This window comes from Pezoporus flaviventris, unplaced genomic scaffold (genome assembly GCF_033815535.1).
Source record: "Pezoporus flaviventris isolate CSIRO_AGI_PZ_B2104156 unplaced genomic scaffold, CSIRO_AGI_Pfla_v1 ptg000007l, whole genome shotgun sequence".
In the NCBI taxonomy this organism is placed as follows: Eukaryota; Metazoa; Chordata; class Aves; order Psittaciformes; family Psittacidae; genus Pezoporus; species Pezoporus flaviventris.
In genome coordinates this window covers 12,677,703-12,692,998 of record NW_026892555.1, presented here as the reverse complement: position 1 = coordinate 12,692,998, position 15,296 = coordinate 12,677,703, and the positions used below count along the sequence as shown (strand labels likewise).

Sequence of the window (15,296 nt, the reverse complement as noted above, 5' to 3'; positions counted from 1 at the left end):
GGAAAGCTAGACTCTTGTGCAGGCACTGCCTTTGTAAAATACTTTACCTCGTGGTTCAGAAAAGATGCAAGAAACTTCAAAATGCATAATTTCCCTGGAGGAAAACAAAATGGAAGTTTCATGTAGCTGTGAGAGTGGTGGCTTCCCAAGTTAGTGCCTGATTCTTTATTTCTAGGCAAAGATTTGGATCTTTCTGTTATCATGACTTTTCTGATAGTTGGCAAAGAAAATGCCTAATGACAGCTCAACAAATAACATTGTTCCTGATTAACTCTGAACGTGTTTAGTGCAAAGCAGGAGCAGTATGGTTGGGTTATCCCATTTCATGCTTTGCAGGAGGAAGGCAAGTCTATTTGGGGCAAGATTTCCTACATGTTGTTAATTAGGAGCAGCTCCTGTTTAGACAAGCCCCCAAGAAAACTGTTCTGGCATGCACAGTTGCAAATACAGATTGTCTTTATGCGTTATGAGTATGAACAAGAGCCATGGATATCAATTTGTAAATATCGAAGGGTTACAGTTCACAGGCAGTTGTTCAAACACTTTAGTTCTCACATTGTTTTCTGCAGGTAAGGGAGACTGTGGCCCCAAGTGCAGAATCTGGCAGGTAATTCTGAATAATACGTGGAATTGCATACAGCTGAGGTACTGGTGGACATAAGATTGCTCCTGGTGTTGAACTAGTAAGTTGTAGAAAGAAGGACAACTTTTCAAAGGCTTGTTGAAGCAAGGTGTCCTCTCATCATTAGTTCTTGTTTGCCCTCTCTATTCTCTCCTCAAACCGGTTAGGGTTTGTCAGTGAGCTAACTCTCCTAAGCAGCTCTTGAGAAAAACTACTTCTGGATAGAGAAATGCGACTGGTGTCAAGTTAGGTCTTTTCCAGTCACCATGCAAACTAGCTGATGAGAAATTATTAACACTATTTAATGGGAAAACATCAGGGTCTTTTGTTGAGAAGCCTTTTCCCCAGTGTCAAGGGATAAAGAATTTACCACTTCACTTAAGCATTGGTTCCAGTGTATAATCGCATTCATTGCTACATTTTTTTTCAATTTTATCCCATTTGAGTTGGCCTCTGATAAATATTTCTGAACACACATTTTTGGAATTCCTGCTTAACCTTTTGATTTGCATACTGCAATACCTGCTCAATAACTTTACCTGAGCTTTTTATACTTGTAGTTTACAGTATGTACTATTTCAGTTTATGGATGTACTTCTCCTCCAGACAGTTTGATTTTTAGCAGGTTTGTAGGGGTGAGGAAGCTCTGACAAAGAGAACAGAATATACCACTGGGGAGAAAATCTGAGTTCCCTTTCTGTTCTTTACTCCAAAGAAATTAGCCTGGACATAATTCAGTGTGGATACGATTGCTGTAGACTGCAGAAGAAGTTCCCACTTTTGTTTGGAAATTGTGGTAAATTTGGTTTCTAAGGTTTCTTGAGGCTTATATGGTCATGCTCTGTGTGACTTCTTGATTTCATAACCTCTTAGCAAATTTGAAGCCACTTTAGCAAGCGGGTAGAGATAATTAATAAAATTTTTATGAGTTTTATAAATATAGGCAAAAGGGTACAGAGAGATGCTCATATAAATGCTCAGAGTGAGGAAAAGGGTTGTAAGGGGAACTAGTGTCTTTTGACATGACAGAGAACATGAAATACTTATAAACCCCCCAACTGCAGGGAAGCCTTCAGTCAGAATTTCACACATAAATTCCCATTCCTGGGGCTCTTGGCTCCTGGCTTGTTTGTGGAATGCCAGACCAGTCCTGGCACACTCTTATGCAACATTTGGACAAAGAATTTCACAGAAAGGGGTTTCCCTCATGTATCAGATGAACTCCATCCATTTAGACTTTAACTGATGACTGGAAGCTGGGTCAAACCATCTGCACATGCACTACACGCTCTCTCCCTAGTTTTGTTCTTGCAGATTATTGTGCAACATGATACTGGATGAGCACTATTATAACCTGGAATATATTCTAAATGTAAAGCTCCATCAGACATTCTGATAATTGCATGCTGTATAATTAAAACTGTGTAGGCTTTTCTTTCTAAGTATGGCAACAAATATTAGAGCACATCTGGAAAAATATGCTTTAAGCAAAGGTATTTTAGCTCAGAGAATTTCACAACACATGGGATGTTTACCAGCACTTCTTTCCAGAATACTAATCTCATTTATCAGTACTTTTAATACAAAAGTCTTCATTTTTTGTCATGTTTGTAAAGCTGGTTTTGAATTAATATCACAGATTGGCTATTCCAGTGTAGTTCTAGGCTAAATGCTGCAAAACAAAAATATTGCTTTGTTATATTTTTAGGTAGAAGCTAAATAAACCTTGTTTAATGCCCTAATAATATTTTCTTCAATGATTTCAGCCAAATATTTTCCTTTTTTTTTTGACTCTAAAGACAAATAATTGTTTCATACTGGAATCACATTGAGAGGAAAATTGGTTGGACTCCTTTGTGCTTCTCAAGGCTCATGTTAACCCCCTTCTGTGCTATCTCCCTCTCTAGGGAATAGAAATAGTTGTACTCCCTATGATTATTACAACATTACCCAGAACATCTTTGAAATCAGTGAGAGTGTTTACAAGGTAGGATCCTGGCCACTTGGAAATGAATGGCAACATTTTTGCTTGTGGTATGTGCTCAAGCATTGCAGTTTCTGTTCTTTCCTCAGAACTGTTGTGTAGAAATAGCACTACAAAACCAGACTTATTGAAATTCTTAATTAAAATGAAAACAAGAAAGCATAAAACTGTTAAAAAACTTAAAAAATTCTCTCCATTAATTTATTGATAAAGTTACTCATTTTGTTTATTTGGAAAAAAAAAAGACTAAAAATAAAGATTCAAAAGCCCAGACACTTTACTAACAAGGGATCCTTTACTCTGATCAGGATCTGCATTCTGACCCAAGCATCCCAAAACCAGCCAACCAACTTGCTTTCAAGGTGATGGGGAGATTCGGCAGATAGGTAGCATTTACCACCAGCTCCCCAAGTGAGAACCAGTTCTCCTTTATTTGGAGTAGGAGGCAACTTTTTTATGCTCTGTAACATTGTGTTGGAACAGCTTTGTGCCTGAATTTTAAATCAGAAACGCTGTGCTTGTGCAGCTGGAGGCAAAATGCAGTTACTCAACCAAGGAAGAAACTACAGTTAAAAAAATGAATGAGATTAAAAAAAAATAAAACTACAGCAGTGGTACCACAAAATAAAAGAGTAGTATGGAATGTATTAATAATGTGGGAAAATTAATTCCAAATTATTGACAGTGTAATTGAGGTACAGGAAGTATTTTAATAGGCTTAGTATGTTGTGCTGTTCTTCATTGTTTAGTCCTGCCCGCTGGGCAGAAACCAAGTTTTTCCCAGTATGGGGTTTGAAGTTGTAATAAATGGTTGCTGTGGGTTGCCTGGTGGTCAGATGCCAGTGGTGACATGTGACCGAGTGTCTTCCTCTTCCATCCAACACCTGCAAAGTGAGCAGGGCTTGGGTGCCTCTGTTCCACTCTCGTCCCAGTGTTGTTAGTTACAGAGGCTTTTTGCAAATGATACTCACAAGGTGATTTGACCCCCAGGCTCCGACTGCATGAAGAAAAAGTCATTAAAGATCGGCGACACCACCTCAAGACATACCCGAACTGCTTTGTTGCCAAAGAGCTGATCGACTGGCTGATTGACCATAAGGAGGCCTCCGACCGAGAGACGGCAATTAAACTGGTGCAGAAATTACTGGATCACAGCATTATCCACCATGGTAAGTGCAATATCAGCCACTAAAAAGTTCTAAGCTATGTTTTGTTGTGAAACAAAGGGAAATCCTACTTGTGCTCTTCCAAGTACAGGGCATGTAGGATCCTTTCCTTGCTGGAAAGGGAGCATCTCTCTTGAACTGTGCTGCTCTGCAAGGTCCCTTGTGCTCTGAGGAGAGGCTGAAGAGGTGTGAAGTGATGTTCCCTATGTCAGTACAGGGCAAGAAGTTACTGGAGACCATGCTGCTGCTGATCCCCAGCTGGATTGTGTCCCCTCTCTCCCTGCTGCCCTCACCTCCCTGCTCCCCAGAGCACAGTTTTCCAGATGAAAAACCCATCTGAAAAATCAGCCGGCAAAAAAAGATCATTTTTCTCAGACGGATTAGTTCTTTGGCCCTGTCCCTCACACCAGCTGCACAAACATTAGTGCTGGTACAGCTGCAGGAAAGTTAGTGGTCCGACTGTGCCCTGATTAATTTTCTCCTGAACTTGTTGCCTCTTTGAGATCTGTTTCTTTCAGCTTCTTGAATAACAATTTATCCTGATGAAAAAGAGAATTCCAATTCAGTAGTAGCATTTAGTCGCCTTTTGGTGCACAAAAAAAGCTAGGAAGCACACAAACAAAGACGATCCAAGGCCTTTACTTCAAGCGTATAGTATTACCTATTTAAAAAAGGCAGAATGTACCATTTGTTTCTTTTCTAAGGAAAACCAAGTGCCTGAGAACAGACGAATGTTGACTTCATGCAGGGGTCACTGTATGTGCAGCAACACTGCTGCTATCTCAATACATTAACAACACCTTAATTAAAGTAAGAAATGCACATATTGAATGAATGACACTTCTACAGCTTCTGCTTGGCTATTAAATTAAAATGCTGGGTTGTTATGGAAACTGGGACTCACGGTAGATAGTTAAAGAATAAAGTAATTATAGGGTATTCAGATCTGACTACTTAATCCTCTATTGAGAAAATGTCAGTGAAGAGTTGCGTGGATGCCTGAGTGACTTAATTTAATTGAGCAATAGATGTTTCATTGCTGACTGCTTGTTGAAAGCTTTAACAACCTTCAAACGTTTCCTGCTTCAGGATCCAGTTGCACACCATAACTTCCATACAAATTTTATATGTGTGTGTGCATATAGTACACATAGAGCAGGTGTTTCTTGAAAATGTTCATGCATTGCACTCAAATTTGATAAAATAGTTAGCTAGGATAAACTCAAAGAAGTTAGTCAGGTTCTGCATGATGTTCAGAGCATCCTTTCAACTCCCATTTCCAGTGAAAGGGGTACCACTTCCTGCTCTTGTTGTGCAGCAGGTGAGTCCACGTACGTGAGCTGACAACTCTGCTAGGAGCACCTTGGTTGGGATACCTTTCCTATTAATTTATAGCCCTGTTGGAGCTCTGTTCTGCATTTACAAAAGCCCATCACCAGCTACTGTCTTATAAACTTAATTTATCATTCCTTAGTGTGCTCCTGTTGTACCTACCATTTGCTAGTTGTCATGGGTAACTTTCTGCATCAAGTCTTGGGTTTCCTACATTGCTCAACTGATGCAGATAACTTCAAGAAGTTTGTCAATCCTGAAATTATTGGGTGTACTACATTGGTGGCCTTTTAAACAGTTAACAGACTGTTTTTGTCAAAAGGTTTTCTGGGTATACAGTGGATGGATGCTTTTTTGCTCTTTATGTTTGCAATAATGCTCAGAAAACTGATGAACACATATCTAAAAGTTTTCTTCAGCCTGTCATCAGTTATTAGGACTGAATAAAGTTTCATACTCAGAAATACAGTGGTTTAGGCTCCATACATGCTTACTTTGAAGTTCCGCAGTGATACCTGGTAAATAGATCCTCAACTCCTTAACATCTATATGAAGATTTTTTTTAATCTGTTGTATGTTTCAGTCTGTGATGAGCATAAGGAATTCAAGGATGTCAAACTGTTCTATCGCTTCCGAAAAGACGATGGGACGTTTCCCCTGGACAATGAGGTGAAGGTGTTCATGAGAGGACAAAGACTGTATGAAAAGTATGTTGCATTCAGTATCCATCATGTGTTCATAGTAGTGCCACGGGATGTAAATGCTACTTCTTAACCAATTTTTAAATAGTTAGAGGCTTTCAAATTATGTAGAAATGGGTCTGGGTAATCCTGTGACTTTAGTTGGTAACTCTTGTCTCTCCCATTTGTCTTTTGCTTTTCTACCATGTTCACTTGTAGGATTTTGTTTAAAATGAAATGGTATTTTCTGACGTTCTGGGTTGTAAATGCATCCTACGTGAGAACCCAATGTGAATTTAAGCCCTTGCACTCTATTCTGTAAAAATAATTACTAAAAGATGATTTGTCATGTAAAACTGCAATCACAAGACCTAAACCAGTACATCGAAATGCACTGAACAAATGGCTATAAGTCTGTTGAGACTCCATATCTACAGCTTCACCAGGAGGTAGGATTTGAAATAATAGGTGAGATTAATCTTTGATGTTCCAGTCTGCAAAGCTTTTACATCCGAAAGGTTATATTAAAAGTTGTCTAAAAAAAAACCAACCCCAAACCAGCCAAGAGCTTCTAATTAAGATTTGAAACAGATGATTATGATGAGATACTGAATATCCCACCGGATTACGTCCGTCAAATAACTAGGCAGCTTAACCACACTTCCCAGTCTATAATTAATGACATTTGCACTCAGGATGTAGAGATTGTGGCACTGTACTTACAAACAGAGAGAATAAAACACATGCTGGCATATACTACAAACTAATGTGAAAGTTGTGACGTGTTATTTACCAAAAAGCTTGAAGTATTTCTCTAGACTGGATACCACCCCCTCTTCTGCTTGGTTAGAGCAGAAACATGCAGCAGCTGGCAAGATGCTGTTCTTTCTGGCTGGAGTAATTTTGTTCCCCTCTTAGAATAAAGCACTCAGGAAAATCCTAAGTTTAAAAGCTGATGATAAACGTTATTTTCAAGGTAAGAAGGCTCTGAAGGTCAATTTCATGAAAAAGCAATAAAACTGAAGTATAAACCAATAATTGTAAATGCCATTCCTTTTGTTGCACCTATCGTATAAAATTCCCTGAGACTCGGTCACTGTGACTATTTCAAGTAAAAAAGAAACTAATAAAAAACTGGATAAGACACAAGAAAATACGGGAAAAAAAAATCCTTCATTGGGTGCACTGGGACAGAGGAATCAAATCTCCAAACCTTCTGTGCCTTACTAAGCATAGCATTTGCTCCTTTAGGCTCTGTAACATGCAGTGCCTGCAAGCCTGGCCCATACTATAAAAGCCAGTCAGTCAACAGTATCAAACCTTTTTTTTTTTCCTATTGTTTTTCTATATTCATTTTTCTATTCTGTGAGAAAAACCTCTTTTTGTTGGTGCTGCTGATAACAGTCCTGCATGAAAGGAGCCATGGTGTCAAGAACTGTCTTCTCCCGTGTCTGCTTCCATCCCCATTTCTCTGCATAGAGAACTAGCCCCAAACCAATGTCTAGTATCCAGTTTGTCCAGCACTATACTAGCAGAAAAATATTCATAACAGTATGAAGTGCTCCCATCTTGGAAAAGGAGATAATGCCAAAAGCAGCACCTATATCTAAATATAGCTGCGACCTCATAAGGTGATTGCTCTTAGGCAACATATCTAAAGAGTTCAGAAACTTTTAAAACCAGCCTTGAGTGCTAAATATCGAATAGCTTAAAATTAAATGGCATTTCGAAACCAGTCTGTGACAGTCAAACCTAGTCAAAATTCTCCATGGATCATTGGAAATATTTTATATTCATGGAAGATAAGAACACATACTTTGGCTGTCTGGGCTCCATTTTATTGTAGCAAACTGAGCATGCAGACACTCAGATTTCATTAGGTCCCTTGTCCATGCACACTTACTAGCAACACCTTCAGTTTCATTGGATGCCTTTTACATTCAAACTCTAACACTGATAGACTACTGCAGAAGTTCTGCAGTGAAATGTGTGTATGTGTAATATACCTGTTGTATCAGTTTGCTGATAGTGTTGAGAAAGATTCAGTGCAATTAAAATAGTTATTAAACAGCAACAACTGGAGAAAAGTATTCATGCACAGACATGAAGTCATGTCCCAGTGTATTCAACTTGTTTATCAAAATGCCTGTAGGGCCTAATTTCAAGAGAAATGCAACCATGCCAAAAGAAATCTGTCTGAATCCAACATATTTTGAAAATCTGTGTCTAATTTTGTAGATGTTGCTGATATTCACTAGGCTTTGCTAGTTTAAGTTAGACATTATAGTAATATTTTCTGTTCTTCTCCACCCACCATATTAGGGTTAGAGTACCATTATATCCAAAAGTTAATGTAGTTTATGCTTGCCAAATCTGTGGACATGTTATCCAACATCAGTCAATCCACTCAGATTTGTACCCTCGAGTGAAATGAGCAAAATGCTTTAGGAAGAATAGCATCTTGTTGCATTGGGAAAGGAATGGATGCGTTAGGCAGGTTCTCTGCATTCAGGCAGCTGTTTGGGTAAATTCCTTGTGCTCTCCTGTGGGACAGTAGGACTGTTCCCCATTTCCTTGTCCCCCTTATATGTAGCCACAAAGCTCCTCGTAGCCTGGATTATCCTCTCCTGTGGCATTACCTCCTCCATCTATGCTGGACAACTTTGGTGGCTGTACCTGTGCAATTAAAAGATTTGAAATCAGTCTTTGTTTGTATTATCCTTTCATTTGCACAGAAAACCATACATTAGTCCAAATTCTATGCACATCATTGCAAACTTTGTTAATCCTTTCTCTGTGTGTGTGTTTTGAGGTTCAAGTATATAACTAGAGATGAAACCTACTGGATTTCCTACAGATTTCTTGTCTGAAAATTGTTGAATGGCTTATTATTAGGTCCAAGGGTGGTATCAGTTTTCTTAATCTATAGGACAATATATATATAGGACCAGATTGAATGCGATAAACGTGTTTCCTGTTAGGTGAAAGTCTCCCTGCAAATCTTAACTAAATCCAGCACAGACAGTTCATAGCTAAAAAAAAAGGATTTGCAGACATCCCATTGTTATGACGTTTGCAACTCTCAGTAGGTTTTGGTCAGACAGGATTGTTGTTTCTGGTGCAATCAGGTTTAGGAACTGTAAGTCATCTCATGATATTGACTCCAGCTGAGATTTTTCAATCAGACTGCACAGTGAAACGCATGCAGATTTATGGTTTTAATATCAGGAAATCATTCAGATAATTTTGAGACTGCATTCTTTGAATTACTTTCATTTTAACTCATCAGTGGTTAAATCAGATTTATCCTCTGGTGCAGTTATTTAGATAAAACAAGGTTTGAATTTCAGTGTTTGGCTAAATACATTCCCTTAATGCAGGATAACACCAGTTTTAGCAAATAATATGTTTTAACATGAATAGGCTTGTGTTTTTTTGAAACAAGGAGAAAATGGAAGAGATAGAGGCACTTTCCAGTACTGGCTAATGAAAGGCCAGGTTTTTGGCTGATGTAAATTGGTACAGCTTTGTTGACAGTCATGGTGTTACAGTGATTTACTTCAGTTAGTGATGCAAGTCTATGGATTGCTGTTTCTGGGTTTGTTAAACTGTCAATTTGTCATGTCTGTTTGTTCACAAGTCCAATTCCTTTGCAGTACTATTCTGGGCACATGCAAAAGGGTGTGAAATGTCAAGTTGAGTGTTTTTCTACTTGATATTTTTCCAAATTTCTTTTGTGTCTCTGCAAAAACCTAACCATTAGCATCTCTTTTTCAAGGACCTTTCTATCTGCGACTTCAGTGAGCTGGTCAACTAATTATAGACTCATCAAAGAACAATTAACACAATCCTTAGGTTTTTTGTCTTGGTGCCCGCAGAGCCTGGGTAACCAGTTCTGGGTAACCATGCAGCAGATGGTACAAAAAGACACAAGCTTTGGGTTTGATTTTTTTTCCAGGGAGAAAAAAAGGCTGGTGTATGAGACACATTTAAAGACGGTCTCTTGGAGCACTGTCTGTATCAGATGTGGTTAGTGTGGGACAAAATGTTGCCTTGCATGCAGATGCTTGTAAATCAAAATATGAAAAGGAAACAAGTCTTTGCAAGAGTTCTGGAGTCAAAACCTTGTCTCCTGTGTCACATATTCTTGCTTTTGGCCTCACCCCCGACTTCAGCTAATTTTGACTTTTTTAGTTCTTACTCAGCTCAGAGGTGCTGGCAGTGGTGCACCAGAGAGCAGCTCATTATCTCTGCCACTGATATACAGCTGTGGCTGAGGAGCCTTTGCCAGGTTTGATGCTTGGCTGTCTGTTGGTCAGGTCCAGTCAGTTCAGGCTTCTAGTTATCTCTCATTGAAATCAAGGGAATCAGTCTTTCAGGTGAAGTAACAGTGGCTGGATCCTGTCAAACCTCTTCATTATGATTTCATATTAAATGTCTCTCTGTGTTCTTATGGCAGTTTTTTTCTGGTGCTTCCCATGAACTTTGGACATGCTGGCATTTTAAGAAACAGATAGCCCATCTATGGATTTACATGAAATTCAAATTTTCAATCAGAAGGGCAAAGATCAAGTGCTTCCAGAATATTCTTACTGTACTTCAGTTGTGCCCTTAATTTCCAAATAGTTGGGGAAAGAAGGGGACTTATTAGTCTTACACGGAAAAAATAACCATGCCATTCTGCAGCTGTTCTGCTGAAAGTCTTACAACTAGTCCTATTGTTAGCCTATAATAGATAAAATAATTGTGAGGAAAAATGAAGTTAGTAAATAAGGATGCATGGTGCTCAAAGTCCCAACAAAACACAAAATGTGGGATCCTGCATCACAAGGGAACAATTCCCATTTCTTCTTCCAAATTGTCTTCTCTTTCTGTCAACCTTACTTTTGCATCAACAAAATACTACAAAATACTTTTTCTTAATGCTGTAATTTGCATAGGTTACTTGAATGGAGAAGAATTTTATTAGTATCTTCAAGCTAGGTACATGCCACTTGCTAGGAGATTTAGACACCTCACAGTACTCCTCTGAACTCTGATATTACACAGAGCTGGATAAGCCACAGAGACTCTGAGACTTAGATACTAAAATGTGTTCAGGTCACTGATTGCAGCTGCATCACTAAATGTTGGATGCTAAATATTTATTAACCACCCAAGCCACAGAACTACCTTTTTTCCTTTCTCTTTAATTTCCTGCTGTTTTTTCTTGAATTTTAAGCTGTTCTAGAGCTTTTGGGAAGAATTTTCAAAACCATCTAAATGACTTTGGAGCATAGTCCTGCTAACTGAAAAGCAATTAGGAGTTTTTGAATACATTAGTCACAATCTCGTGCTTTTAGGCTAATTTTGTTTCAAAGTTGATTATACAGTAGCTTTTAGAGAAGCTAAAGAACTGAATAGGGGAAATGTGAAACTGGGAAACCTTGTTTTCTTTTAGGAAAAACCCAAGAAAGCATTAACTTCACACAGATATATAAAGCTTAAATTTCTTGACTAAGCAGTTATAATTCACATCCTAAGTTTAGATTCATAGCTTGAGGAAAAATTTAGTAAGTCAGTGAAAGGTCTATGCATGTTTGCTTAATATCAGCGGGATTTGCCAGAAAAAGCTGGAATTGCTTTTCTGATGAACTATTTTCCCTACCAATTCCCACCCCCCCCAACAGGCTGATGAGTTCTGAAAATACTCTTCTGCAAGCCAGGGAAGAGGAAGGAGTCAAGTACGAACGGACCTTTGTGGCATCGGAGTTCATTGACTGGCTGATCCAGGAAGGAGAGGCCACGACGCGGACTGAAGCAGAGCAGCTTGGCCGCAGACTTTTGGAGCATGGGATTATACAGCATGGTGAGAAGTTTTTGCCAGGTAGCAAAAGCTACACTTTTTGTAGCACTTTCTTCAGGTCAGATCATGTTGAGGGGCTCTTGTCTTCTTGGTCATAATATGGCAAAGTTCTAAATCATTTCAGATAGGAGTCTAGGTAACTATTTAATAAGAGTGGGTTTTTCAAAAACTAGATCTGTTCTGAAAATTCTGCCTGTAATGCAGAAAAAGCTAGAATTTGGGGTGTTACAACAACAGCATAAGGATGTGGATAGAAAACAGCACTCCTACACTTGTGGTAATTAACTTGTAGAACTTGTTATCAGTGATAGGTATAATTGAGGTAAATAGCTTTGTAAGGATCAAGTAGGGATTAGAACCATAAATAAGCTAAATTCTCTAAGTAGAACAAAAATGACAGGTTCTTCATGTCTTTGTACTCGAAAGGAGCAGAGCACAGTCTGATGCCAGAAAAGCAGCTTTCCCCCTTGATCATGTTGCAGAGCTGTTCTAGAATGTTTCGTCAAGAAAGAGCATATAACTTTAGGCCAAAGTGATGTTATATTTGTCCTGCTGGTATAACTTCTTCGAAGCAGGAATCAAGTATTTCTTCATGGTCCAGCACAATGTGTCTGACAGAGTCACCTTCACCAATTTTTGCCCTCTGTTAAGGGCAGAGGAAGTGGAGTTTTCTCTCTGTGCTGCCCCGAGGATGAAGAAATGAACACTACTGGCACTAAAACCCATTTTACATGTCATCATCTACTCCCAGTGCAAGTTGCCCTTCTGTGACCAGGCTTTTTCCACCACAAATGTGTTGCAGTGCACCTGGGAGTGATGAAGGGATGCCAGGAGATGACAGAAGTAGCTGGCAGAAGCTGTTAGCTATGTTGCTTAATACACAACTCAAAAGTAAGCAGATCCTGGTGATCCGAATGTTGTCATATCAACACTAATTCTGACAGAGAACAAACAATTCATGCTAGTAACAAGTTGTTAATATACAAGGTGCTAGATTGACTAGGTCGCTTGTTGCTTTGTGAGAAAACCTAGTTTTAAGACTAGTTTAAATAGACAATAATGGGGGTATAAGTGACCCGCACAGCTCCGTGTGGTTGTAATCATGCTCACATTATCTTTAGCCTCCAATTACTAGGAGCTACTTCTGAATGTTTACAGTAATCAGCTTCCAGTTCTATAATTACCCCTGTGCTTCCTATGATTTATAGGGTGCCAACTGCTTGGAGCTTGATGGACAGGGAAGGTATGCCACTCCTCCTCTTTATAGCAGCAATGATTTCATTCCTATTTTTACCCGAGCATTTTGTGTGTATTATATACAAGGTAAACTTTCCTTAAAAAAAAAATAAAATTAAAAAAAAGGCAGAAGTGAGATTTATGCTGTGATTGATGTTTTTGCAGAGGAAATAAAGTCAGGACTTGACATTCGGTACAGAGCTGGATTTACATTGCAGTTGAAATCTTTGCAGAACTAAGAAATCTTTGCAGAGCTAAGAAAGTCAGGATGTGGCTTTTACTACAGATCAACCATTGTTTCATTGACTAAGGCAAATGCTCAGCAGTGCACCTTGGCAAGGAAATAGTTTTGCTCCCATCAAGCCGAGTTTCTGGTTGGATTCCTGAGCGATGCTGGCCCTGCTCACCTTTGTGGATTGCCAGTTTTGGAGATCTATCCCCTGCCCATCCTCTTCTAGTAGTCAAGAGCACATGCAAAACACCCTGTTAGAAAGAGATTTGAAGTGACCTCAGATGGGGCCCTGGGAATTGGTGGATTGCTGAGGAAGTGGCCTTCTCACTGCAAGGTACCATCATCTTCCTCACCCAGCTTTTATCAGGGGAAACATAACTCAGTGGGGAATTTGCACTGACTGATGGAGAAGCTGGAAGTGAAATCAAACTGAATGCTATCCTTGGGATTTACCTTTACAAGTGGACATCCTAAACAGATTTCCCTCTTCTCTGGATTTCACTGAAACAATTTGTCTAGATAGTGTCAGGAATACTGATGAGAGTACTAGCACAATTAACACAGAGGTGGTTTGGGGTTCTCCTTAGCAACTGGATACGATCTGTGCATTTTGGAGGTTCATGTAATGTTGGCTTCCTCTAAGAAGGAAGCTTGAAATGAGAACTCCCAGTAAAGAACTGGGGATACAAACTGTAAAATGGCAGGAGTAGTATTCTCTTTTATAACCCCATCTTATGGAATTCTAGGTCCAATTAAAAAAAAAGAGTATTTTTCTATCTCTTAGTACAGTAAATTCATTTCACCACACTATGATCCCTTTGTATTGTATCTCATCAGCAGCACCAAAATGTTACTTGACACTAATTGGCATCCTTGTTGGCAGAACCAGCAGAAAGACTCTTGACTGAACAAGAGAGGAGAATAAAACATTTTCCTGCCCTAAAGGCAATCTTTGCTAGCAGCATTGTTTGATAACCACAGTATGAAAAAAAAAAATAAAGCTTGCTCTGCTGTTCTGGTGAAGTATTTATTACCTTACCTAATGCAACAGAACGTAATAGAAATAAATTGCATCAAGTTGACAATCTCAGTAGCAGTTTTCCAACCACGACTGAATTGTGCAATTTATTTTTGCTGATACTGACTTTCAGTTACTCATAGAAGCTTTATTTTGCAGCTGAGGTACTGTATTCAAAATGGAGCTTCCTGACACACTTATCTTCACTTTCATTGGTCAGACACAAACCATGTTTCACACAGGAAACAAACACTGATGCTAAATTTAAAAAGGAAAACAGTGGTTTAAGAGGAATTGTGTAAATGATGTAAAAACATCAAATGTTTCAGTTTAAAAATAATCTCCATGATCTCTTTGGGCATATAAAACTATACATATTTCCCCTGCTGTACATGAAAATGATGAAATGTGCTTAAGTGCTGAATTGCTTCCTTCCAAAATCCCACTGGTACATACAGATCATAACCCACAAACCACCATTTTCACAAATAGGAGCCAGATGTCCTTTCCTCTGAACTGGTACTCCCAGGTAATATGGAATAAAAATAAATGTAGCTAGCAGGGTATTATGCACTCTACATTTCTTAAAGGCTTCTGTTGGCAGTGTAATTACCAGTAATTAGTCTGCATTTGTGAACACTGATGATCTTCCCCAGAATATAGGAACGAAGACAGGAATAAAGAACTATAAACACAGTGATGAACATCCAATCAGGGCAGGGACAAAAGGTGAACAGAACATGTTTCTCAGCTGTTAAAAAGACCATTTCTATTATGGTGAGGTATGTAAAGCTTTGCAATATTAACAGGTAAAACTTTCCTCCAGGAGAATGGGTCTTTCCTGATTCTTCATATATAAATGGTGAGACAGAGTAGTTACTGTGGTCAAAATTCACATGCAGCAAGAGAAGAAAGAAGTTCCCTGCTGGCTCCAGTATAAATCTGACCAAAGCAAGGATGGGCTGAGTGCAGGCAGAGGACACAGATAGTCACAGCCCTTGCTCAGTCTGGAGAACAGAGATACTGAGTTGTCCAAGAAGGAAAGAGGGTATCCACAAAGCTCCTTCTGGCTTCACTTTTTGACTCATACTTGCTTATGGCACTTGCTGTAACACTTACCCTGCACCTCAGCAGAAGAGCACCACTGCTACGATAGGCTAAGTCCTCCTGCAAGGACTCAT

The 15,296-nt window shown here is 39.0% G+C and overlaps 1 protein-coding gene across 1 annotated transcript in view; it reads left to right on the top strand.

Moving 5' to 3' along the window:
* DEPTOR (DEP domain containing MTOR interacting protein) overlaps positions 1–15,296 on the top strand; it is a 71,410-nt gene that overhangs the window by 21,511 nt on the left and 34,603 nt on the right. Inside the window, exons 3-5 of the mRNA XM_061447816.1 lie at positions 3,597–3,775; positions 5,688–5,811; positions 11,454–11,632. Of these exons, the coding sequence (XP_061303800.1) occupies positions 3,597–3,775; positions 5,688–5,811; positions 11,454–11,632 (482 nt within the window). The remainder of the gene's footprint in view (positions 1–3,596; positions 3,776–5,687; positions 5,812–11,453; positions 11,633–15,296) is intronic.